General features: G+C 35.9%; 1 protein-coding gene and 1 pseudogene across 1 annotated transcript in view; both read left to right on the forward strand.

Moving 5' to 3' along the window:
* Positions 1-27,496, forward strand: part of LOC145256437 (synaptotagmin-7-like) — a 379,359-nt gene that overhangs the window by 247,972 nt on the left and 103,891 nt on the right. The window contains exon 3 of the mRNA XM_080115342.1: positions 6,786-7,199. Within this exon, the coding sequence (XP_079971468.1) occupies positions 6,786-7,199 (414 nt within the window). The remainder of the gene's footprint in view (positions 1-6,785; positions 7,200-27,496) is intronic.
* LOC145256612 (U2 spliceosomal RNA) lies at positions 20,861-20,997 on the forward strand (annotated as a pseudogene).

Raw genomic sequence — 27,496 nt, forward strand, 5'->3', positions numbered from 1 at the left:
TCAGGAGAAAAGTGGCACGTTTTACGCAAAAAGGTTTGAGATAAAATGGATATAATCCAATGAATACAACGTTGCCTTTTAGAATATTATCGCCTCGAACCGTATGTGGTTGATTTATACTTTGCGATAAGTGGAACGGAAAATCACACGCCAGCAACCATTTACCCCCGGTTTGCGTATAAATCGTGATTATCGATTTCGATTGATCGATATGCTGAACACTGTCAGCTTAATTCCATCGGCTTCGATATCGCAGCTTTTTTATTGATCTTTCCTTTCTTTTTTTTTCCTCTCCCAAAACGACGATTTATAGTATTTTTTTTCTTTTTGTCTTTTGCAAAGATGGTCTTTTGAATATTGCAAAGCAAGAGTTTCTGATTCGTGGTTTATAAAAGTGCCTAAGCAAATACAAATGTAGTACTCTTAAATATGTTTCATGAAGAATAGAGTGTGGACTTTGGTTTTACTTTCGGCATTCTCGTAACAATTGCTTCGCTTCTTTATTTCGTCCTTAACTCCTCATCTTCCATGAACGATGTTTCTGTCCAAAGAGAAATAATTGCTGTTTTCTGAGTTAGATATTATGTTAGAAGTATGTCGAGATTTTCAATCGTTTAATATAATTCATCCTTATTCTATAACCAATCTATTGCATAATTATTATGATCCACCGATTTTCATTCAAGTATAGCAGTGTTTGTCCTGGCCAATAACAGATGGGTAACCGTTTGGAAATACGAGACGCTGTATGTATGAATATATCGAAACTTCCAGCAGTCATTGCAACCCACCTAGCCTCCTGCTGTCTCGACACTGTCCTACCGCTTGATCGCTGATTAGGACGAGAGATTGAGGCTAGTTCTGCGCAAACCAGCCTCACTTTAAACAAACTTACAGCGTATGTCATCCGTCATCCGTAGGATTATCAGATGGTTTTCGTCGTTTCGACGGACAAACCCTCTCATACTGTCAATCTATTCATGAATTTCCAAGTAAACGATCAAAATATGATGTACAATAATGTTAGCTGGAAATCGTGGATTTAATTTTAAAATATTGAAGGTGCTTCGAAGATAGCCCTCAGAGATTAGCCAGTTGTGTCGCTTGTTTCAAGAGTTTTGACATCATACCCTATTTACCATTGACCAAGTTTGCTTTTGTAGCAGAGCGCTGACGAGCGTATGATAGCTGTATGCAATTGACCGACCGTGTGCGAAGTGACGTCACGATAAGGAAAACAGAAGATTATAAAAAGAAGAACGTGCGCACAGACCGTTGACATTCAGGATCACGATTACGTTGAAGAGGTGGAAGTAAATGTCTGTCGTTTGAACCAGAACAGTGACTTGAATTTATTTCTTATTCCTTGTCTTTGTCTCCTTTGCGACGGACTCTATAACGTGTTGGGTTCTTACATGTTACCACGTATGTAAGCGTGTGTAACGTTACATTTTGATGGGAAATTAGCAACAATCTCAAAAACGGAATGCTACATAACTAAATGACATGTTACTAAGTAGACCTTTGAGATTTTTACGTATAAGCTTCTTTTTCTTTTACTAGAGTGTCACCGCTTATCTAAACACAAAGGCCACTCGAGGATAAGGATTTAATGAATCTTAGGTGCACATGAAGATAACACCGTGATGATTGGTAATGATAGTGGTGAATAGTGAGAATTTGATAATTTAACAAGGCGGCTTTCTGAACCTGTGAGGTTAGAGTGAGATTCCAAGCTCGACATTTCATTTTTTATATCAATTTACACTTGCACGTTCCTCATAACTATTTTGTTGTTTTAGAAACTTTATTCAGCTCAGCAAAAGAGATTTAGTAAAAATTCTTACGTTAGCTGAATCGATTATCGGGTGTTGTTGTTATTGCTGTTGCTATTGAGCACCATTCATACAGCTGGCATTCGTTTCTCCGATATATTTTTAGTTAGAATTCTTTTAAAAAAGGCATCTAGTATTTACGGGAGAGACCATGTAAAGGTTGTAAATATCCTTTAGTGAGAATATTTCTGTAGGACAAACTGGATCCGAACTCGGAAGACCCAGGTTGTCAGCCCGTTACGTCAACCACTTAGCTACTGTTATCTCTCCGTTGTTGTTGTTGTTGTTGTTGTTGTTGTTGTTGTTGTTGTTATTGCTGCTGCTGCAGTAGTAGTAGTAGTAGTAGTAGTAGTAGTAGTAGTAGTATATATTACCAGTGCTTCAGACTGACTTTGCCAAATACTTAGACCCAGCAGAGAGTTTCTTTTCTGGATATTCTTTAATTTCGGTCAATAAACATTTTATTCTATTACCAAATCGAACAAATACTGTATTTTCGTGTTTATATATAGCTGTGTCTATGTATGCCTAATGTATGTAAGGCATACGTGTTTATGTGACCGATGCTCGTGTATCGTCTAGCGGTTAGAATATGAAGGACAGTTACTTTTCTTTGTATATGAGATATCTGTAGGTATCGACCTGTTACGCTTATATTTAATAGTCTTTCTGTATGTGGGAGGATGTTTTCACATATTCACGACAATAACGAACGGGAAAATAAAACGGACAGTTTTTAACAATGACAAATAACACTCTTGTCTGCTTGACACCCGACATGGGCACATTCCTTATTTATTGTCTTGTCTGACAGCAGGCATCTGAAATGAAAGCATCCTCTTGCGAAAGGAATACCTAAAACGCTGAGTTATCATTTCCAGAAAATTATTTTCAAATGTTCCACGCCTTGAAGTTTGCAGCTCTTAATCTTGCTAACATTTTTCCATTAGTTGGTCCATAGATGCTTCAATCGAACCACCGAGACAACTCCTTTCGCTCTAATGCAGGGACTAGATAACTAAAACTCGTCTCCTCGGCTTCCTATCACAGACTAACTTCTAATTCTGATTCCCAGGCGTAAGAGTGGACAATCTTGTTTGTCACATACGCCACATCGTTGTTTACTTAACAAAATTCCAAACTAACTTTGTTTATGCTTTTCCTCTATTCATAATATTTTCCTTGAACCAAAATTCTCCAGTTAAATATTTAATAAAAGTATTTTAACTAATATTCCTTTCTTTTAAAACATTTTTCTGAATATCTTTTTAACCTAAATAATTTAACAATTAATCATAATAATCGTTCTGGCCCTTGGCACTGCCCGCCACAACATAACACAGACAGTATTCCGTGATCATATCCAAAAACCCACTGCATAAAAATTTTAATTTAGAGAATTTGAGGTTAGCTGAGGATTGTCAATGAGTACGTCGTAGACAAAATAGCTGGATCTGACATAGAGATAATTAATATTATGTGAATTTGAGGTTAGCTGAGGATTGTCAATGAGTACGTCGTAAACAAAATAGCTGGATCTGACATAGAGATAATTAATATTATGTGAATTTGAGGTTAGCTGAGAATTGTCAATGAGTACGTCGTAAACAAAATAGCTGGATCTGACATAGAGATAATTAATATTATTTGAATTTGAGGTTAGCTGAGGATTGTCAATGAGTACGTCGTAAACAAAATAGCTGGATCTGACATAGAGATAATTAATATTATGTGAATTTGAGGTTAGCTGAGAATTGTCAATGAGTACGTCGTAAACAAAATAGCTGGATCTGACATAGAGATAATTAATATTATGTGAATTTGAGGTTAGCTGAGAATTGTCAATGAGTACGTCGTAAACAAAATAGCTGGATCTGACACAGAGATAATTAATATTATGTGAATTTGAGGTTAGCTGAGGATTGTCAATGAGTACGTCGTAAACAAAATAGCTGGATCTGACATAGAGATAATTAATATTATGTAAATTTGAGGTTAGCTGAGGATTGTCAATGAGTACGTCGTAAACAAAATAGCTGGATCTGACATAGAGATAATTAATATTATGTGAATTTGAGGTTAGCTGAGGATTGTCAATGAGTACGTCGTAAACAAAATAGCTGGATCTGACATAGAGATAATTAATATTATGTAAATTTGAGGTTAGCTGAGGATTGTCAATGAGTACGTCGTAAACAAAATAGCTGGATCTGACATAGAGATAATTAATATTATGTGAATGTTTCCTGGGGATAAATTGTCTCCAGTCGGCTCCAACCTTCAAGTAATGTTAATAGTGCTTGATTGTGTTATTACTTGTTGGAGGAAACGTGGCATATATAACGAATACTGTTAGATTTTATAGGACAAGGGAGATGAAGATATCATTAAAAACAGGTCAGATCAGTTTTCATCTTCTATCAAATAGGACAGAATGGGCGTATTATTGTTATTTCCGAGCGAATAGGTAATCCTCACTCTATAACAATGTGTATTCATGAATAAGATTCTCCACGAATGTGCTAGAAGTATTTTTGTAATCTCTAATAAACTAGCTGCGGTACCCGGCGTTTGTCGGGTGTTTGTATGTGTGTCTGTGTAAAGGGGTGGGGGTAAAGTAAAGAATAAGCGAAGTAAAAAACTTTGTTTCAATAAAAATACGATGTTAAACTTTTTTTTAAAAAATCGGAAAAACCAAAATAGAAAAATAAACATCAAACAAAACGAAATAAAACGGAAATTATGTATTATATGTTTATTTAAAAAAAAAAATGGAAAGAATTCTTGTTTTTTTTTTTTGTGTGTGTATAAATGTTGGGAAATAAATGGTAATTAAGCAACGTAAAAGTGAGCGTTATGCGTGTCACCTAATATGAAGCATCGAACGGAAAGGCACGGTGAAATTCCAATCCAGTTTTTTAAAGCAACTACGAAGTACAGAAAACCGAAACCGATGTTCGTTCGTAACTCTCCCTTGTGAACGATCACGCAACGGTGTAAATGGGTGGCAGGGGAAGGGGGAATTTATTTGAGAGAAAAGATTTTACGACTTCCATTGATTTTAACCGATTTTGGCAGTGAACTCTCAACAGAGAAAATATAGGAATCTACGATTAACGATGAAGTGGAACGGTAATATGCCTATAACACACCTCAGATATTGTGCTGCTGTTTGTGCATATTATATTTGCATGAAATTTCTTGATGTTTAATCCTATTAAGATCAAAATCAGAGGGGAAAAATGAGTTCATTTTATATATAGAGAAGAAAAAAAAGATATTGTTCAAAGCTCGTCTACAAGAAAGATCAATATATCATACGCAGAAAACAAGTTCAGCCGGCGAATTTTAGACGTTATACTCTGATCAGTTTTGAAGATAGATGAACTTATCTCGATAGATTTTGTGTTGAATTGTTATTTGAGAATGAGTGATCAATTTTCGCTAAATAACAGTGTGTTTTCGGATTTGTTTGATATAATTATTGTAATTTATAATGAATATTGTTAATTTTTTAGCATGAAGAGGAAAATATCAGAGACAGATGAGTTGAGCAGGCGGGGTTTAGGAATTATATTTGGATTTATCTAAGCAATTGTAAAGTCAAATAATCTGAGCTCAACTATGATGAGGACGATTTATATATGCGAACGAAACATTAATATGATTTTTAAAAATACATATTGAAGGTATTTTGAAGTGACTGCATTCATTGTTTTGAGGTTTTTAACATCATACAAGATTTACTAGTAACCAAGTTTGATTGAAAACGTTGTTAAATAAGAACGCGCATGTGGAAATGAACATATCTTTGGATATACTGGAATTACTGTTGGAATTTAATCCTCATATTTCTTTGGCTGTTAAACCATTTTTATTTATTGTAATTCTGAATTTTTAGATGAGATGTGAATGCTTGTGTTATGTTGATTAATTGGACTATTATTCTCAGCCTACGTGTTATTAGCACAACTTTTCGGTCGCTGCAACCTGCGACCTTCTTCGGGTGTTGAGAGCATGCGTCTTTTCCTACTAAGGAAAAAGTGAGTTGGCTCTGCATTACAAGAATTCGAACAGTTGGTTTGAGGGTGGGTCCGTAGATCATAAAGAAGGTTTAATTATCATAGGTCACTAAGATATTTGTTAAAAGTTTTTCGGGATATCTATACTAATTGTTAATATTAGTGAAAAGAAGGTGTTTTACGAAACAGAGGATCGATACCCATGCGTATTTTTTAAAACACGATGTAAGGGGGATAACTCTAAGAAAAAAAGAGTTTTTTTGTTATTGTGAAGTTATCTCTTTTGGGATGAGCATATATCATGTTTTCTTTTTCTGTGATTTTGTAAGTAGAGGCGTCTAAATGCAACATATAACACTCAAGATGAGAATAATACTCCGATTAATCAACATAACAAAATCATGTGTATTTATACCTAAAGGTCACATGGCGCTTATCTAGTTTCACCTCGATATGTAAAACTGTTGGTCCAAGAAAATAAACAAAAAAGCACAAACTTTTTTTATGTATTTACGTATTAAGTTAAATATATAGTCCACCAAAAATTGGGCAAATTCTTATTTTTATTGCAAAAAATTAATTTAATTATTGAATTCGCTCATCTGTCACTTTTTGTTTTCATTAAGGCCAATACCTAAGTGACATCGCTCAATCTTTAAGAGTCAACAACGTTCTCCCTTCCCATCTTAAGAATGGATTCGGAAATTTCAAAGGGTATGATTTAATTTTAACGTTTAAAACAATTCTGCGTGATTTTTTATGTACAGCCTTTTTAACGTACGTACATAACAAACTTTGTGCAACTATAATGCTTAACTTTTGAGGTAATTTTTTTTTTCAAATTTAAACCAATCTTATTAAATAAAAATTGACGACTTTTAAAATCTAAACTTAAAAAAACGTCTAAACATTTTTGTCTATTTTTCAGCTAAATGTCACAAAGAAAAAAAAGAAGATAAAATCCAACTGGTGGCGGCACCTGCCATTCGCCGGAGCTCAAAAGCGCAAGCACCGTTTGTTGTTCCACAGATCTTCGTGGACTATGGTAGTCGACGAACGTCCTGCGCCTCCGAGGCGGACCGGAGAATCTCTTTGAGTAGCAATAACAGTAGTCGCAGAACGTCATTCGCCTCAGACAGTGATCGGAGAGGCTCAGGGAGCAGTTACTGCAGTCGTCGGACGTCTCTTGCTTCTGACACAGATCGTCGCGGTTCAGCAAGCAGTTACTACAGTCGTCGGACGTCATTGGCTTCGGACACCGACCGCAGAGGTTCGGCCAGCAGTCGAAGTAGCAAAAGGGATTCCGATATTAAAAGTGATGACATCGAGATGGTATATGGAGGTAAGTTTATATCGATTGCGAGTTGAACTAGCTTGTCTTTGTCCTTCCAAGAACGCAGGGCATTTGATGGAACTTTTTCTTTTTTGCGTGTTGATTTTACAAAAGCATATTTTATTAATTAACTATTAATTATTATTTCTGGTTATTTATTGAATAAATATTTGAGTTTACAGCGGTTGGACAAAATAATGAAAACAGCCTGAGATTTTAAATAGATTTATTTTAGTACGATGTAGAACCCACTTTTGCATTAATAACTGGTTGCATCCGACGTAGAATCCATTCATACAACGCTTCAATTGTTTCTAAAAAAAAAACATGTTATGCTGTTCTTCGATTAAACTCAACTTTAGTTCATTCTATAATGAGGGAGTGAGATATCACTTTATCGGTTGTTTTTCTGAAATACATCACATTTATATATTAATACGACAGCGTGCGTGTTATTTGACGTGTCACGCTTACAACTGTTTTCTTCCAAGTAACTGTCCCTGCTAGTTTAGATAAATACTTAACAAAAGACCTACAATAATATCAGGGCGTCTCCATTTACACCGAACATCCACAGAATGCCAACATATTACATATTACACATGAAAGAGTCCGCCGTGGAATTTCCACAGGTACCTCTAGTTCTGTGGTGGTAGATTGTTTGTTATACTTCACTTGAATGTTCTTCGTGACTTTTGTTTTTGTTTTTTTGTTTTTTTACATGGGGGTCACCACTTATCAAGGCCTGGAGGCCACTTGAGTATAAGGATTATTGAGTGTACAGTAGCCAATAGGATAATTTCGTAGTAATCGTTAGAAATTGAAATTTGGTGAATTGAATTATTTAAGGGGACGCTTCATTAAGAATTTTTTACGTTGAACTTGAAGACAACCAAACTGTAGTCAGCTGGAAAACAGAAAAACGGAAGGCAATTCCACAGGTGTGCAGTTCTAAGAAAAAAGTTTGTTCATAGAATCTATGTTTAGGTTTAGGCACAGATAAAAGTTGGGGAAATCATTGACAGTGGTTTCAGCTAGACGGGTGTTTTTCGTAAAAGTTTGTTGTGTGAAGGGAAGCAGTATCATCCTAAAAGATGACATTTCAGTCTGGAAACACTTCTCTGACAATAAGATGAACGTGATAGCCCAAAATTTTCAAGTAATTTTTGTTATTGAGGCTTCCGTACAGGTAAAAAACTGGCGGAATCTCAAGATATAACCGTTCAAATGATTATCAATCAAATTCCAGCTTTAATTGCTCTTGACATATCAAAGGCCTTCGATAAGGTATGGCATAAGGGCCTACTTCACAAGATTTCCAGCTACGGTATAACTGGAAATGTTTTCTCAATCATTAAATCATTTCTCTCTGATAGGCTCATATGAGTAGTGGTTGATGGGCAGAAATCAGAAGCCCACAGTATTAATGCTGGAGTCCCTCAGGAGTCCATCCTGGGCCTAACTCTCTTCCTAGTCTACATCAATGATCTCTCAAAACACATACTTAAATCATTCGTTGACATCTATGCTGATGACACGACCATCTATGCCAACACATCAAAGGCCGTAAGTGACAAAGTTCTCTCTCTCCTCTGATCTTGAGCGCGTGGTACAGTGGAGGAAGAGGTGGCTGGTTACTTTTAATGCATCCAAAACCAAGCTCCTATCTTTACATCATCAACGCTCTGCTCCCCATCTGGCATTAATTGAAATGGATGGCTCTCGTCTTGGGGAGGCCCCATATTTTGACAAGCTCCTGGGTTTGACCTTTACTCCTGATCTGAAATGGAACATGTACATCAAGTCTGTTGTCCAGGTCGCTGTGAAAATGGTGGGATGCTTTTACCGCTCCAGAAGATATCTCACTACTGATGCAATTTTCTATCTGTATAAAAGCCAAGTACGTCCAAAGATGGAGTACTGCTGCCACATCTGGGCTGGAGCTGCTATAAACAGCCTATCCTGCCTTGACAGAGTACAAAATGGATTTCGTGGCTTAGTGGGGGATGCCTTTTTCTCTTCCCTGCAACCTCTCTCCCACAGAAGAGACATTGCGAGCCTGTCTTTGTTTTATCGTTATTTCCATGGCAAGTGCTCATCCGAGCTCTAATCTCTGGTCTCCTCTCGCCAATCTTTCAAGATAAACACCAGTCTAGCTAAAACCACTGTCAGTAATTTTCCCCATTCTTTATCTGTGCCTAAATCAAAAAGTAGATTCCATGAACAAAGCTTCTTTTTTAGAAGTGCACGCCTATGAAACTCTCTTCTGTTAGCCTGTTTCCCACCTGACTACAACTTGGATGTCTTCAAGTCCAACGTAAACAAATTCCTGATGAACCGCCCCCTTAAGTAGACACTTTATCAAATCTCTAATACTAACGATTACTACGATACTCTCCCATTGATTACTGTACACGCAATAACCCTTATCCTCGAGTGGCTTACCGGCCTTGGTAAGTAGTGACCTCCATGTAAAAAAAGCAGTTTGAAGAAAGCAGGCTAAATTTAATACTCCTTTAGGCTGTCTCCAAACATATACAAACAGAGGATGCGGATAGAATAAATGATGATTCATCGAAGAACATCATATTCTATCACTGTTATGGGATTAATTTCTGGTATTTCTACACCATTCTAAACGTATTTCAATATTTGTGTTCGCAAGTAGTGGTTTTTGATAACCGGCCTCTCACTAAATCCAGATTTGTAACGCTCTCGGAGAACAGTTTTTTTTATACAAAATTTGTTTAAGCACTGCTGTAATTTTGTGTGCAATGGTTGTTTATAAAGGTTGTACAATATTGTAGTTAAAACAATCACGCTTTAACTGTTCTACACTTAGATTGTTAACTATGCTGCGTTTGCAAGTAACAATTTCTGGAGTTAAAAGCAGCACACTTAAGTCAAAATTAATTACTCAAAATGTCAAAATTCATTACTCAAAATTCAATACACTGTTGCCAAAAACTTGCAACTCCAAAATTCAACGATCTATTATCCAAACTCTCAATTCCAGAACACGATCTTCTGTTTTCAAAAAACTCAATTCCAAAAATCTACTTTGCTGTAAAAATTCTCAACTCTAAAACACGACGCACTGCTGACAACAATCAAAATCCAAAAGCAATCCAATTTCTTAAAAATCAGGCTTTTTATTTCGAACTGGAAGCATCTCATTTACATACTACTTAACAATATCGCAAGCATATAAAGAGAAAAGACATTCATTCTTTTGTCTGCACGTGTCCCTACAGGCTACACAATAACAGGTTTGTACCAATTTTTAAGACGTTTAATCACAGGAAAGTAACTTATCTTGCTTTTGGTAGCATTTTCGACCACATATCTCTTTCAGGCAGTTCCGATTTTCTTCCAGAATTTTTAGAGAGTGATATTTTCCTCTATTTTTCACATGCTGTCATCATTTTTAAGGCAGTTTCTCTCGATAAGACCACTATCTCAGCCACTTTTCCACAGTAGCACATGCCATACGGACGCCAACAATCTTCCCTCCTTGGATTTTTCAGTAATATGTTCAATCTGAAATAAAAAATAAATTAATCCAATTCATTAAGGATAGCAATAAACATAAATAAAACAAGTAAAGCATGCATGGTCTCCCGTTAGTGCACAATGAACGAGGCATAAAAAATGACTAAGTTCAGCATTTGCTCCCCACCCCCGCCATTTAGCCCCAAAAGTCCCCAGGGAACGTCAGATCCTGGTGAAAATAAACAGACGGTGCAGTTTTTGGCCTTAACATATGTAAATTTGAGTTCTGTACCATGCACAAAAAAAATGACTAAGTTCATCATTTGCCTCCCCCCCCCGTTTAGCCCCCAAAGTCTCCAAGGTCTTAAAATATTTAATGTTTAGTTCAGCGCCAAGCAAAACTGCTAAATACACACAAAATTTTGGACAGCCATGGTAAAATAGTCCCAAAAAATAGAGTGTTTTTTTATTAGCCTGCCTTAAAAGAGCCCCTGGGGCACACCTAAGAGTTATCGCGAAGTATAGACAAAACAAAATTATATTAAAAATCAGTTAGTTACGTTTCAGAAAGTTTTATAAAAATTCAAGGGATCAATTTTTTTTTAATAAGCACAAAAGTTTCAATTTTAGCCATTTTAACCCGAAAGGCACCCCTGGGGGGGGGGGCAACCGGAGTTTTCCCAAAAATCTCTTCTGTTACTTTTTACTCAAATCATGTTTAATGTTTGTGCAAAATTTCAAAAAATTCAAAGACGTTGTTTTGGTAAATTTTTTTTCATTTTATTTTAAAACTGATCCAAAATTCACAAGGTGTTTCCATTATTTTCTCCAACTTTGGTCGTTGAATTACTTGTTCTATTGTTGTTTTGTTTTACGGCAACACAACCTTTTTCAGGTTATTTAATGCCGAATCTGGTGATTTTGAGGAACGAATTTTTAATATAGTATATTTGTTTTTTAAATAATATTATATTTAACACATAGTTGGGACCCTAACAGGTGCTACCACTCCGGGTCAGAGTGGACCTGGGAGCAATGGCAATTAAAGGGTGACTCCACACTCCCTAAGGCCTGCAAGCTGGGGTCTCACAATCGGATATAGTTTAAGGTCATATCCAGGACTTGTTCTATATCTAACAAATGATAAATCATTTTATTTCAACTTTTCTACACTTCCAAACAAAGCGTATTGCTACCGATGCACAATGGCTAGAGAGATAGAGGTTACATTTATAGAAGCAATCTAATTGGGGAGTTTGGAAGCAAGACGTTTTGTTTTCACATTGCATTTTAATTTCTGTGCTTTGGTACAGTTCTCGTTTAAATATACAATTTTTTTTAATTCAATTATTTTACTCTTGATCACCCAAACAAGAGATATCGCCACTTTTATGTAAATAATCTGTCTACTGGATAGTACGTGAGATGTGTGAGATGTCTGTGTACATTATATTTAAACTTTTACATGTTAGTCTAATCAGGAAACGGGATGGAATTCTGATATCTAGCAGTCTTAGGAAAAAAAACTATTAGATCAGTAGGCTTTCCGGCATATAGGAAACTTGCCAGTGAATGGGGTGGAATTTTGATGCTTGGCGGGTTTGTCGCGTGTATGTACGTCAAAGGAGTATAAGTGCAATGAGTTCGACAGAACACATTCCATTGTAGCACTTAGTATAGTATAAGTAAACAAGCACGTGGATGCATCATTGCGGCGATGGGACAGGGGTTGAAGTTTTGTTTATAGTGAGAGAGTTATTAAATAGGAGACTCGTTTGTAGACCCGTTCAACAATACTTTATGCATTGGGTGTGATGGCTTTGTAGGGTTACAGGATATTCTCAGGTGTGAATAGTTTGCTTGCATGGTGGAGGAAGCAAACACGCGTTAACTGTTCTACACTTAGATTTTTAACGTTTGCAATTAACACTTTCTGGAGTTAAAAGCAACACATTTATGTCAAAATTAATTACTCAAAATGTCAAAATTCATTACTCAAAATTCAATACACTGTTGCCAAAAACTCGCAACTCCAAAATTCAACGATCTATTATCCAAACTCTCAATTCCAGAACACGATCTTCTGTTTTTAAAAAAACTCAATTCCAATAATCTACTTTGCTGTAAAAATTCTCAACTCTAAAACACGACGCACTGCTGACAACAATCAAAATCCAAAAGCAATCCAATTTTTTTTTTTTTTTTTTGTAATTCTAATTAATAGTTTTAATAATGGAACATTAACCTTTACATTTCTTTACAGTTTGGCGGTGTTATATTAGTAATTCCGACAAGATATGAAAGGTTGTTATTCAACGTTGGCATGAAATTACATGGAAATATACACAAATAACGTAACCTAGCAACCTGAAACATATCTAAATATACATTTCGTTACAAGAGATAAATACACAAGTTGTTATGGAAACGAAACAATTTTTTTTTTTTTTTTTTGCTTTCATTTATCCTTAACAAGACATATCACCACTGAAACTCAACGGGATGATGTGATAGGAAGTAGACGTATCGGAGATAATTTGGATGGGGAGTTGGGGAGCAAGATTGTCTTTATATTCGCCTGAATTCAGCGTTTAATAATTCCCTTTACTCTCATAGCAATTGTTTAGTGTCCCTGAGGTTGAGGCTCAGCAAATGGAGCAAAAGGTGGCTTCATGGCTGCGTTCGAAGTTTACAATTGGCAGGAATTGTTTCCCCACACTGATGATTCCGTAAGCATGAAACACTAGCGTCTGGAGGTATAAATGAATAATTATTTTTTAATTATAAGCATGTATATAACGACAAGATTTATACAAGTATTAATAAGTTTTATACCTACAGATTAGTGTTTCATGCTTACGCAATCACCAGTGTAGGAAGTGATAATTACTGCTAGTCGGATGATTAGAACCCTGTTACAAAGTCACCCTAGAGAGAGAGAGAGAGAAAGAGAGAGAGAGAAAAATAGCTGTCAGTATCTAATTAACTTCTACCATTTTTATCTGTTTCCCATCTCGTAAATGGGTGGCAGTACCACTTTAGTGACTGCATATATGTATCGTTGTATCAAGTACATGTTGTTAGCTAGCATGATGATAGCCAGGAAATAACATTTGATAGACAAGTAACGATTGTAACATCACGAGGAATCGTTAAAAAACGAAAATGTTGCTGACTTGTTAAATAACAGACGGAAAGAATAGAATGGCACCTGTCATCACTCTGGCAATGTAAACACATGGGGTTAAAAGTCCTGTTGATTTACAGAGCTTCCATTTTATTTTACTGGACTTCCGGTATATGGTGTAAGCGACACAACAGGTGACGCCATTTTGAATTATCTATTGTTTTTCAAGACTTTCATAGGTTTATAGCTTTGTTTTGTCTTTTTTGTTGTTCTTCAATTTCTCTCTTCTCTCTCATTCTTTTTCCTTCTCACTCTCGTTCATTAGATATATTTCTGTCTCTCCATATATCTATATCTTCTTCACACCTTCTCGCTGTCCATCTATTATGATGTTTGCGTGAATATAAAAAGAACGCGCTCGATTCAGGTGGTAATTTTTCAATGTACAGCAAACCTGGCTGTAACAATTAAAACAAAAACTTCGAATTAACAGCAACGGAAAAAATGTGTTCGAATTCAACAACAACACGAATTAGCGAAACATTACGCCCTCAACGTCTAAAAAAAAATCAAATTCAGAACGGCGAGGTAACACACTTCGAAAACGAATTATTTTTAACGAAATGGTTTTCTTTATATCAGCAATAGAGCCTTGAGAGAATGGATTGAACATCTCGAAAGCATATTTACGGCGTTTGATATAACAGATTATAAACGACAACTATCACTATTTCGATTTTACGAGAGAACAAAACTGAAAAATATCCTCGAAAACTTAACACCGGAAACTGAAAAATATCCCAAAAAACTTAACACCGGAAATAACGCCAGGTCAAGTAGGGCCTACATAAAAAATAACAAAAATAGCATTGAACGAATCAAGAAAACTGCAACTTTGGTGAATACAACCTGAGCAGAGCTATAATGAGCCAATTAATAAAAATGTGCTTGTCAAGCAAATTAGGCTGTGTGTGTGTAGTTGAAAGAAACGGATTTAATAATAGAGGAAGCACGTCAAAGAGCATTCACATTTGAATTCACTGAAACACAAGCTAAGAAAATAGAAGAGAACGAAAGAGAGCAGTCAAAGATCCACAAAAATGCAACCAATTACAAACAGCAACAAAAACGAGATAACTGCTGCAAAGAAAGTGGGTTCCCTCTATTGCGCTAGAAAACTACTCACACCTGAGAGTATCCTGTACCTCTACAAGGTCGCTAGTCGCCCATGCATAGAGAATTGTTGCCACATCTGGGCTGGTGCATCTACCACTAGTCGCTCCCTCTTGGATAGGGTCCAAAAAAAAGAATTTTCAATCTAATAGGTCCCATCTTGTCAACTAAGCTCTAACCCCTGTCCCATCGCCGCAGTGTTGCATCTCTGTTCCTGCTTTACAAATATTTTAATGGAATGTGTTCTAATGAACTCATTGCACTTGTGCCTTTTCCACGTACGTAACCCCGACAAACCCACCTAGCAATAAAATATGACTCCCTCACTGTTGATGTCTCTTGATGTCAGAAAGGTTTTTATTTTAATAGTTTCTTTCCTCGAACAGCTAGACTTTGGAATTCCCTATCATGCTACCTGCTTCCTTGACTGCACTGATATTCAGAGGTTTAAATGTAGCGCAAACCATCATCTTGTTAATCTTTCCTAAGCATGGTCCCAAATAGTCCAAGTGGCGATATGCTTTGTTAGGGGTGAAAGTGAGTTAAAAAATAATAATGATAACAGTGGTAAAGAGAAAACGGAACATGTCAGATGGCCACAATCATGTTCAACCAATATCGATGAATTCGAATAATTCAGACCGCCAGACATTCGTTTTTCAGAAGAAACATATTTATCCAGCATATAACGAAATTATCCATATTGACGACGTACCGATGGGAATATAAATAGATTCTGGTTCAGATATCGACCTTATCGATGGCAAAACGTTAAAGAAATCCGTAAGGCACGGCCAAACTTAACATTAAAAGAAACAAATTGTAATCTAAAAGCCTACGGGACTATTCTATTACTAAGAGGAAAATTTGTCGCAACGCGGACGAATGGTCCCACAAATAGGGCCCACAAAGTATTCATTACAAAGGCATATTAAAGTGCTAACATTGAATAAATTAGAGTTCGCACTCGAAATTGATCTAGATCTATTACAAAAATTACATATCAGATCACAGAATAGCGCCAGTAATTTAATATTTCTATATATAAATTATTTTTATCATTTCTGATGACTCATATAAAAAATTAAAAAAGAAAAAAAAAACGCTCACCGTGTATTTTTATTACAGATTTAAGGATTTTGATTCGATATCATTTCAGGTGAGGGGGTAAATCTGAAGTGCTTGTCTGACGCGCTATTTGATTTCTCTCTCCCCACTCATCACTTTAATTTGTTTGTTTGACTAGTAAAATGTACGTGTTTTGCTTGCTAACTTTAGTGTGGCAAGATGGAATTACACACACACACACACACACACACACACACACACACGCACACACACATGTATTCAAGTATTAGATTTTTTTTTATATTTGAGTTGATATACATAATGATTTCCACAAGCAAACAACGTCGCAGCTCACATAACCAGAAAAGCCACAGACCGGATGTACTATACTCGCGTTTCTATTCTAAAGTTCGGATAAGTTCTATATCTGCCAGGCGGGGCGAAACTAGAATTTCTGGTCCGCGGCTTTTATAATTTGGATTAGCTGCAGCATTCTTTAATTGCGGAAATAATTGCATATCTATATAGTTATAAAACTCTGTGGACCGTGCGCCCTTGCTTGTATCTTGTTTTCAACGATCTGGTGATTCCAGCTATTAAACAAGGGATGACCGGTGAATTTATATGTGTGTGGACGTGGCTCAATGGGTTAGGACTGAGAGTGGAGAGCTGTGTGGTTTGGTTTCCAGTCTAGCAGATGGCACCCAATTCACACACACACACACACACACACACACATATATATATATATATATATATATATATATATATATATATAATAAAATACGCATCAGGTTCGCTTGAAAGCCAAATCACAACGCAATATTACGAAAATAAACAAATATTTTATTTGCTTGATATCTATAATTTAAATATATTTCGGAGTCAAACTCCATCTTCAGTACTTTTTTTTCCTTTTTTTCTTATGCCTTTCAAGCGCACCTGATGCGTATTTTATTTTATTAAAATTAAATCAACTCTTCTGTAACAGAGCTAACACTCCTGACATATCTCAGTACTTTATATTAGGTCCAATCGATTGAGAATTGTCTCTATAATAATGACTACGTAACTTGCAAGAAATAAAATATCATATTTCAGCGTATCTTACAACCGGGCTACGCCAGGGGACTTGCTAGTATATATATATATATATATATGTATATATATATATATATATATATATATATATATATTCAATCATTCATGTCCATGTTTGTTTTCTTCAATTAATATAGTTTATTGTGGTGGATTGTCATGTTCTCCTCGTACTGTTTCATCCACGCATTTCCCGCATTTCCCCTGTTTATTTTTGTCTTTCCAACTTTATCCAATCAAGTCCAGTGTTCTTCCTCTTCCTCTTAATTTCACGTAACTCCTACTACGTCTTTTGCCTGTTTAATAATACCACTCTCTTTCTGGCATTACCATCTGCAAACTCGGTCACCGAGTCTGTTGCTAAGGTCTCTATCACACTTACTGTTGCTCCCATTTTCCATCCTATCCCCCGATGACAGCGGACACCACAGCGCCCTCTTCATAAACTAGACTGATCAATAACACCCTCAATCTTATCGATATATCAATCCTTTTTATATTGGACTTCTTTATACACTCACACATATATGAGATTTACAGCCATGCTTACTACGTATATTTATGTGCGTGTTAGAATAAGCAATCGTTTAGCCAATACGCAACTGGCGCTCTGTATCTGCAGTCAAATAGAAATTATTAGGACTAGCGGCACCGGTGAAAATTCCACAGCGAACTCTTTCATATGTAATATATTGATGTTGGCATTCTGTGGATGTTCACCGTAAATGGATACGCCCTAACAACGCATTATTATATTACTATTATATTATTATATTATTTCAATATAAATTTCAAACAAAATAAATGTCTGTATATTTTGTAATAATGCGTTACTTTGGCTTCAAACTAATATAATACGTATTTTATTTTATTCAAACTCAACCAGCGCCTCTAAGGAACAAAAATTTTAACGTGAATTCCGCCTGACCAACGCACCGTTCTGAAATTTAAAAAATCCACCGTAAAAACAACAAACGGACTTCTACTTGATGATTCTCTGCTCCAGAACAACATGGCAAAAAAAATAGAAGTAAAGACATACTGATGATGAAGTATATCTTCGAAATATATTTATGAATTTCAATATAAATTTCAAATAAAATAAATGTCTGATTATTTTGTAATAATGCGTTGTTTTGGCTTCAAACGTATCTAGTAAGTATTTTATTTTATTCAAACTCAACGCCTCTAAGGAACAAAAATCTTAACATATATATATATATATATATATATATATATATATATATATATATATATATATATATATATATATATAGAGAGAGAGAGAGAGAGAGAGAGAGAGAGTTGTATAAATATAAAGTTGAAGTTTTTCTTGCAGATGTACCCGGCGTTGTCCGATATTAAATGTAACGTTAAATCCTTTTTAAAAATGAATTTAAAAAACGGAAAGAAACTGAGACATGTGCTTATAAGTAAAAAAAAATACTCTAGCCAAAGCTTAAAAACGGTGACTCAAGTACGATAACCATTAAGGCATCTTGCCACGACCTTTAAACAAGTGTTTTTAATCCTACTTATTGTTAACATAAGGAAGCTGTCATGTGAACGATTCGCGCATGCGCAAAAACATAAAAATCTGATGATCCCGCCCCCTAATACCAATTTTTAAAAATTTTACCCTTAGCAGTACATTTTTTCGGATAAAAACCGATTAAAAATGCTTTCAACATTTCTGAATACCCTATATACCACACTTCAAGTCTGTAGATAAAAAAATTGTTGAGTATATAGGTTGAGAGTTGGCCTCACACGCATATACATACACATGCACACACATTTTTACTTTTTATCATTCAAACACTATCGTTAGTTTTACTCATTTAGAACTGCTTTAAAGCTTCACCGCTCACTTATTTTGCGACCATATCTCAAACAATTATTACAGTTCATAGATTACCTTCTCAGCTATATTTTGAAAAGATTTTCAATTTTCGTTCAGTAAAACAAGTTATAATAAAATTACTTTGTTAAAAATTCTCAGAATCTGTAAGGAATGGAGAGTCATTTTTTTATTGGCTGTTGGTTACCATAGCAACCAAATCTGTTACGCTATCTAAAATCGGCTGGGAACGGCGGAGACGATGACGTAACAAGATATAAAAAAAACTGTCGCTAATAATTCACCGCTGTCCCGATCTGTCGCTCAGCTGTATTGTTGCTAATAATTCACAGATAACAAGTGAAACAAAGAAAATATTATTTCAAAACAAAGCCTGGAAAAATTATGGATTACATAGAAAAATGCGAGCATGAAACGTAATATGGTTAAGAATAAACACGGAAAATTAAAAGAACTAGTTGGTAAAACTGGAAAAGAAAAAAAAACAATATATTCTAGTAAAAATATATTAAATTTATAACTTAAAATATTGCAGTAATTATTAAGAGTTGGTTATATAATGTTAAATTATATCTTTTAAAAAATTTTAATGCTGCAATATTTTAAGTTAGAAATTTATTATATTTTAGTCGCGTGCAAGCGACTCTATAAGTCACACCGTCGGTCGGTCGGTCTGTCTGTCGGTCTGTCCGTAACAGTTTTGTGCTTGGCTTTTTTGATTAAGATCAAAGGTCTGTTCTTAATAGATGCTGTTTTAGCTTTTTAAGTTTTTCTTGGACTTTTGGCCAAGATCAAAGAGTAGTATCTGTTCCGGCAGATACTGCACTTAAGATAATTTGTACCAGTCAATGGAGGGGAAACCCTCTATACTGGGACAATTATTATTTTTGGTAACCAGAGTGCCCCCTTTTTGCCTACTTTTAGGGGAGCTGGTTTTTACCTCACATTAAAAACGGCCTTGTGCCTAATTTGCTCAGTGGGGGAGCAAATAAATACCATCTGTTCCGGCAGATACTGCAAGCTATGACTAGCTATGACTAGCTATGACTAGCAAAGACCAGATGTGGGGGCAACCCCACATGCCTGACCTTTAACCAGCTCCCATTTCCCACCTCTCGGGAGCTGGTCCCCTTTTTCCCTTCCCCCTCCCTTCACTCCTGACATTAAAAATCGCCTTGTGCCTAATTTGCTCGGTGGGGGAGCAAATAAATACCATCTGTTCCGGCAGATACTGCAAACAAAGACCATATGTGGGGGCGACCCCACATATAAGACCTTGGTCAATGTAGGGGCAACCCTTCATACCAATTGTCACTATCCAGCTCCCCTACTCCCCGGGGAGCTGGTCCCCATTTCCCCTTCACTCCTCACATTAAAAATCGGCCTTGTGCCTAATTTGCTCGGTGGGGGAGCAAATAAATACCATCTGTTCCGGCAGATACTGCAAGCTATGACTAGCAAAGACCAGCTATGACTAGCAAAGACCAGATGTGGGGGCAACCCCACATGCCTGACCTTTAACCAGCTCCCATTTCCCACCTCTCGGGAGCTGGTCCCCTTTTTCCCTTCCCCCTCCCTTCACTCCTCACATTAAAAATCGGCCTTGTGCCTAATTTGCTCGGTGGGGGAGCAAATAAATACCATCTGTTCCGGCAGATACTGCAAGCAAAGACCATATGTGGGGACAGCCCCACATATAAGACCTTGGTCAATGTAGGGGCAACCCTTCATACCAATTGTCACTATCCAGCTCCCCTACTCCCCGGGGAGTTGGTCCCCATTTCCCCTTCACTCCTCACATTAAAAATCGGCCTTGTGCCTAATTTGCTCGGTGGGGGAGCAAATAATACTTTTTTTTCTTGGCCTTTTGGCCAAGATCAAAGTGTAGTATCTGTACTTACTACATGCTGTACTTATGTTTGTAACTTTGTGATATAAAGTGGGGGATCACTTTTCTGTATTAATTTAATGTAAAATGATCACCCACTTTACAACCAGTCAGTCTCAAAGCCAGTCAAGTCATTCTCCAGATCATTCAGGTTGTTTTTGAAGGATTCCAGTTATCTTTTAAGCATTCAAGTCATTCTTAAGGTCATTCAATTCCTCCTTAAGTTCATTAAAGTCATTCTAAGTCATTTACTTTTTATTTATTTAAATCATTTCAGCCCATTTTTCGGTCATTTTAGTTTATATTTAAGAATTTCAAGTCAATCCTACATTCACGCATTCATTCATTACACGAGAGCACGCGAGTAATGGCTATCGGCCTTGTTTGCTAGAATATTTTGTCTTTTACTTTTCCAGTTTTAACAACTAGTCTGTTTACTTTCCATGTTTAAGCTTAACCATATTACTTTTTATGCTCGCATTTTCTATGTAATAGATATATAGATAGACAAAATTTATGTAAAGAAAATATGAAATATAGAACATTGTAAGTGCTAAAAAAAAGTGTGTGTGTGTGTGTGTGTGTGTATGTGTGTGTGTGTCAGCACTAACTCCGTTCGGGTTTAACCGACTTCCTCCTTCGGAGGAAGTTTCCATGGGAGTGTGAGATTTACAGTCCATGTATATCCTTGTCAGGAGAGATGACGACGTTAGGTTTTTGCAATACTTGTAAAGAAGTACGACATCCTCCTCTATACAGCGTCTGGTACTGTCAAATTGGTCACCCATTTTAGCAATGACCAGGCTCGACGTTGCTTAACTTCGGTGATCTGACGGGAACCGGTGTGTCAACATTATTATGCCGTACACTGCTAAAAAAGGGTGATTAAACGAATCGCTCAAACACGTCATATACTCAATAAAATAAAGAAACTATTGAGGTATCGCTTGAAATTTTAAATGTTTTAGAAATTTAAGTAAAGCCAAAAACGTTTCGTTTTCTTTAAAATAGTTTAGTGATTTATTTATTTACCTTAAAGAAATGAATGGGCAAGCTTTCAATCGTAAAAGATCCTTTTCAATGAATTTCTTTTTGTTGGCATTTTTTTTTTTTTTTTTTGTCGGAGATATAAAATATCTCTCAGGGATGTAAATCTGTCTCAGTGTAGATCTGGGGAAGTCTGGTCGTCTGGCAGTTGTTCTTGTGTTCCAACGTGAATTATGTAACATTGTATATTGCATATTGGCATTTTATTTTTTTATTTTTTTTTTTTAGATATCAGTTCTTTAAAGCAAATAAATAATTTCCTTTAAAAAAAACAAATAATGTCGTTTTAAATTATTAATTTATTTATTGCGGACTATTAGCCTCATCTTTCTTGGTTGTTGTTTCACGACGTTTCGGCCTTCGATAAGGTATGGCATAAGGGCCTACTTCACAAGATTTCCAGCTACGGTATAACTGGAAATGTTTTCGTAATAATTTAATCATTTCTTTCTGATATGCTCATAAGAGTAGTGGTCGATGGGCATCAATCAGAGGCCCACAGTATTAATGCTGGAGTCCCTCAGGGGTCCATCCTGGGCCCAACTCTCTTTCTGACCTACGTCAATGATCTCCCAAAATACATACTTAAATCATTCGTTGACATCTATACTGATGACACGACCATCTATGCCAACACATAAAAGGCTGTAAATGACAAGACTCTCTCTGATTCCCTCTCCTCTGATATTGAGCGCGTGGTACAGTGGAGGAAAAGGTGGCTGGTTACTTTTAATGCATCTAAAACCAAGCTCCTATCTTTACATCATCAACGCTCTGATCCCCATCTAGCATTAATTGAAATGGATGGCTCTCGTCGTCGGGAGGCTTTATGTTTTGACAAGCTCCTGGGTTTGACCTTTACTCCTGATCTGAAATGGAACACATATTTTAAGTCTGTTGCCCGGGCCGCTGGGAAAATGGTGGGATCCCTCTACCACTCCAGAATATATCTTACTACTGATGCAATTCTCCATCTGTATAAAAGCCAAGTACGTCCAAAGATGGAGTACTGCTGGCACATCTGGGCTGGAGCTTCTAAAAACAGCCTATCCTGCCTTGACAAAGTACAAAATAGACTTCGTGGCTTAGTGGGGATGCCTTTTTCTCTTCCCTGCAACCTCTCTCCCACGAAAGAGATGTTGCGAGCCTGTCTTTGTTTTATCGTGATTTCCATGGCAAGTTCTCGTCCGAGCTCCAATCTCTGGTCCCCTCTCGCCAATCTTTCACGATAAACACCCGTCTAGCTAAAACCACTGTCAGCAATTTCCTCCACTCTTTATCTGTGCCCAAATCAAAGCGTAGATTCCATGAACAAAGTTTCTTTCTTAGAAGTGCAAGCTTGTGGAATTCTCTTCCATTTGCTTGTTTCCCACCTGACTGCAACTTGGATGTCTTCAAGTCCAACATAAACAAATTCCTGATTAATCGCCCCCTTAAGTAAGACACTTTATCAAATCTCCAATACCAACTATTACTACGATATTATCCCATTGATTACTGTACACACAGTAACCCTTATCCCCGAGTGGCTTCCATGCCTTTATAAGAGGTCAACACCATGTTTTAAAAAAATCTCCTAACTGTATGCTCATCACGTTTTGGTCGGCTTTGGGTAGGATTGAAACGGCTATCTCCAAACAATTCTCACTTGGAACCGTAGAGATTCAACGTCTCTATCCACTGCGCCACGGGCCTCGAGGGCGATCAAGGTTTAATTTTTTGGTCCTATAAATCCACGTTTATTTATATCTGATTTTCCATGGTCGGGTCTGTACCAAATGGTATATATATTATTTTAATTGGAATTCATTATTGAAGTAAGTATCATTTTATTAATTTAATCCTCATTTTTCTTAGTTGTTGTTTCACGACGTTTCGGCGAACTATTCCTCTGGCCTCCGTCAGGTAGTAACCGCGACGGGATAGGAACTCTGAATTTCCTAACTGCATTCTCAGCAATTACTGCCTTCCATAGTTGTTGTTGTCCTACCACGTTTTGGCTAATAGTCTGCAATAAAAAATTAATAAAATAATACTCATCTCAATAATGAATTCCAATTAAAATCATATATATCGTTTTAAATTGTTCGACATCACTTTAGTCATTAATGAGTAGAGTACTTGATAAAATTCAGTTGTAAGTAACACTCTTCAGGAAGCCGAAGGTTCGATCCTCAGTGCAAACAACACTCAAAATACAATTGCGAATTACTTAGAGCTTCTACGCAGTCGTGGCTGACGGAACGAGAGCATGCTACCCCGTAGATCAAATAAAGGGTTCCATTCAAACTCTCGTGTAAACTCCCGAATTCAGGAGAAAGATTACCAAGTTCGACAAGATACACATGGAGAAGGCCAGAGGTTACATCGACCGAAACATTGTGAAAATAACACTCAAGGTGAGAACAGTGGTCCGTTGAATCCAAACAATGCATATAATATATCCATATTTAAAACAACTGTGCTTAGATATATTCACACACACACACACACACACACACACACATATGTGCGTGTGTACGCGCGTGTTTATAAACGGCGATATTATTGAGTACATTCATTTTAGAGACCATTACCAGTAAATACAGTAAGCGATTTCATCTGGGCGACATATATTTGCGGTCTGGTGTCAAATTGAGCTAATTATAAGCAATAAGGCTATACAAGCGTAAAAGATAAGCAAGATCGTGCATTGATAACTTTCAATATTATGATATTTAATGGACAGCATTTAATCATGCGCAAAATACCGAGAAATGCAGCGCCCCCATTTGATAGGGTACTACAGTGTGTACTGTCTGCTAGAAAACACACATCTAAACACAATATATATATATATATATATATATATATATATATATATATATATATATGAAATAAAATGGAGGTGGAAGGACCTGAATACTCAACGTTTCGCCCGATTTATGCGGGCTTCTTCAAGAGGGATGGTCATTGACGAGAGAGTCGGAGGATTGGGGCTATATATAATGATATGGGAGAGCAGCGTGTTTTCCCAATGTAAATTAGATGTCATATATACATGTATATACATTTTATGAGAGAAAATAAATTATAGTAAACTAGTGTGGTGGATTACGTCTAAAAGTTAAAATATCGTAGAGATTAAAAAAATTGCGTCTGGAAATATAGCGGTGATAGATTAAGTAAATAAAATGACACGAAATTATGAAGGAAGTTTTTTTTTTTTAATTAGAGATAATTGAATTGGGATAAAATAACTTAAAAGATGGTGTCTAAAAATAAGAATAGGAGGTGATAAAATGGAGTCTAAAAATAGATAATGATAAAATGAAAACAGTAAATAAGTCAAATAAAAATAATAGAATTAAGTAAAATTACGAATTTTTTTTTTTCTTTTGGTTCATGCTTTAATTTTTAGCCTTGCGGTAGCTAGCCTTCATAGCTCAGGCATTAACCTCTCAAAGGAAAAAGTAAACTGTAGATGATGGCCTACGAGTTATTTTTATTTTATTTTTTTTTTTTTGTCAATTATTACTATATATTTGGTCCAATATAATATACTAGTAAATATGAAATCTGCATTAATAAAAAAAATATCATATTTAAACGTATTTTACGACAATTTTTCAATCAAAAATTCTAAAAAAAAAAAATCCCTATTTCGGGCTTTATATTGATTAATTTCAAATTTCCAATTTTCAATTTTCAATTTAATTTTTATTTTTAAATTCAATTTATTTTGATAAATAACTTCTTTTTGTTTTTTTTGTTTGTTTGTTTATTTTCAAAACTTTTCACTTTTTAAATTTTATTTTTGTTTGAAATCCTTTACTTCCTCGAGAGCGGAAGCTTTTTTAATAGACAGTTGGGAGCCAAGTTACTGAAATTTATCCATTAAAGTAAATCCTTCTCACTTTACGCACTCATATAACGGCAAAAGTTGAAACCTAATTTAAAAATTAAAAGGGATTGTAACAATGAAAATAAGATCGGGGAGGGGGCCGTGAAATTACAATTTCATACAGCGTGCGAGACGGCATTTCCAGGAAGATAGATGTATACAGAGGCTGAAGAAAGTTTCACATAGACGACCAGATAGTGACTCTCTTTGTTTTTTTGTTTTTTTGTTTTTTTTGTTTTATTATTTGAAACCGACGGTACGAAGATTTTCTAATCGTCTTAACACATATATAAATAAATATTATGCTATTTTTTTTCTCTTTATAATCGACGCTCTGCTGGGTTCCTCTCCCACTAAACTTACACACACACACACACATATATATATATTTATATATATATATATATATATATATATATATATATATATAGAGAGAGAGAGAGAGAGACAGACAGACAGACAGGGACAGAGACAGACAGACAGACAGACAGATAGCTAGAGACAGAAAGATACGCCTATTTAACTTCAGATAAATAAAGATAGGTTTGTTTAGTCTTGTTTTAACAATAACGCTTGTCGTGAATCTTTTGAGAATTTGGAAATTCTTTTCCAGAAAGTGTTTATATCTCGATCGGATTGAAACTAGTTCGTGATAGAAGGGTCATTCTGACATTGATCATCGTCGTTTGATACCATCCGCCATCATTATTCTATTGTTTTATACCTTAATCAGTAACTGGTTGCTGGCAGCACGGCCATCTTAGGCGCCTCTTGATAACCAACTCGTACAAGTGAGACTGCAACAACTAAAACGCTGGAGAAAGAACAGAACAAAAACAAAATGGCGAATATTGGAGAGATCAGGTCACATAAAATGGCTACGAGGAAGAGTAATCTATTCGAGGATTAGGAATCCGGTTGATTTTACGCTGAATGTAAACACGGGGAAAATATTGATTGGAATGTGTCTTATCAATTGAAGTCGGGCTCCCTCACTGAGACTGCGTATTGATTTTTATTTATTTTTTATTTTATTTTATTTTTTATTTTTTTTATTTTATTCCATTATTTTTCTTCTTTTTTTTTTTGTTACTCACATCTGTTTTTAGAATGGATACTGGCATATATGAAATAAACGGTCTTATGACTTATGCTCACTGGAGATCAAAAATAGAATATGTATATATCTACTCTGTCGCTAAGGCCGCTGGAAAAACGGTTGGATCATTCCACCACTCCAGAAATACCTAACACAGATACAATCCTCTACATATATAAAGTCAGATAAATCGAAAGATGAAACACTGTTGTCACATCTGAGACATGCACAGAGCACTATTTCCTGCTTTGGCAAAATTCAAAATAGACTTCGAAATCTAGTGGTGAGCGATCTCTTCTATCCGTACAATCTATTTCTCACAGAAAAAACGTAACTAGTCTCTTTCTACTCAGTAGTTCTTTCGATGTAAGGTGCTCGACTGAGCTTCAATCTATATCTCCTCCTTGTAAAATACTTACAAAAGAACACGTCTTCTTTCACAAATGTTAACGGAAAAACATATTTGCAGGGTCTTCCCGCTCATGGCACACATTACAACGATGCTGCTTCCCAGCTGATTACAACTTTATCGTCTTTAAAATCAATGTCAATAATTTTTTTATTATAAAC

This window comes from Euprymna scolopes, chromosome 32 (assembly GCF_053919585.1).
Source record: "Euprymna scolopes isolate OS-2025 chromosome 32, ASM5391958v1, whole genome shotgun sequence".
Lineage (NCBI taxonomy): Eukaryota > Metazoa > Mollusca > Cephalopoda > Sepiida > Sepiolidae > Euprymna > Euprymna scolopes.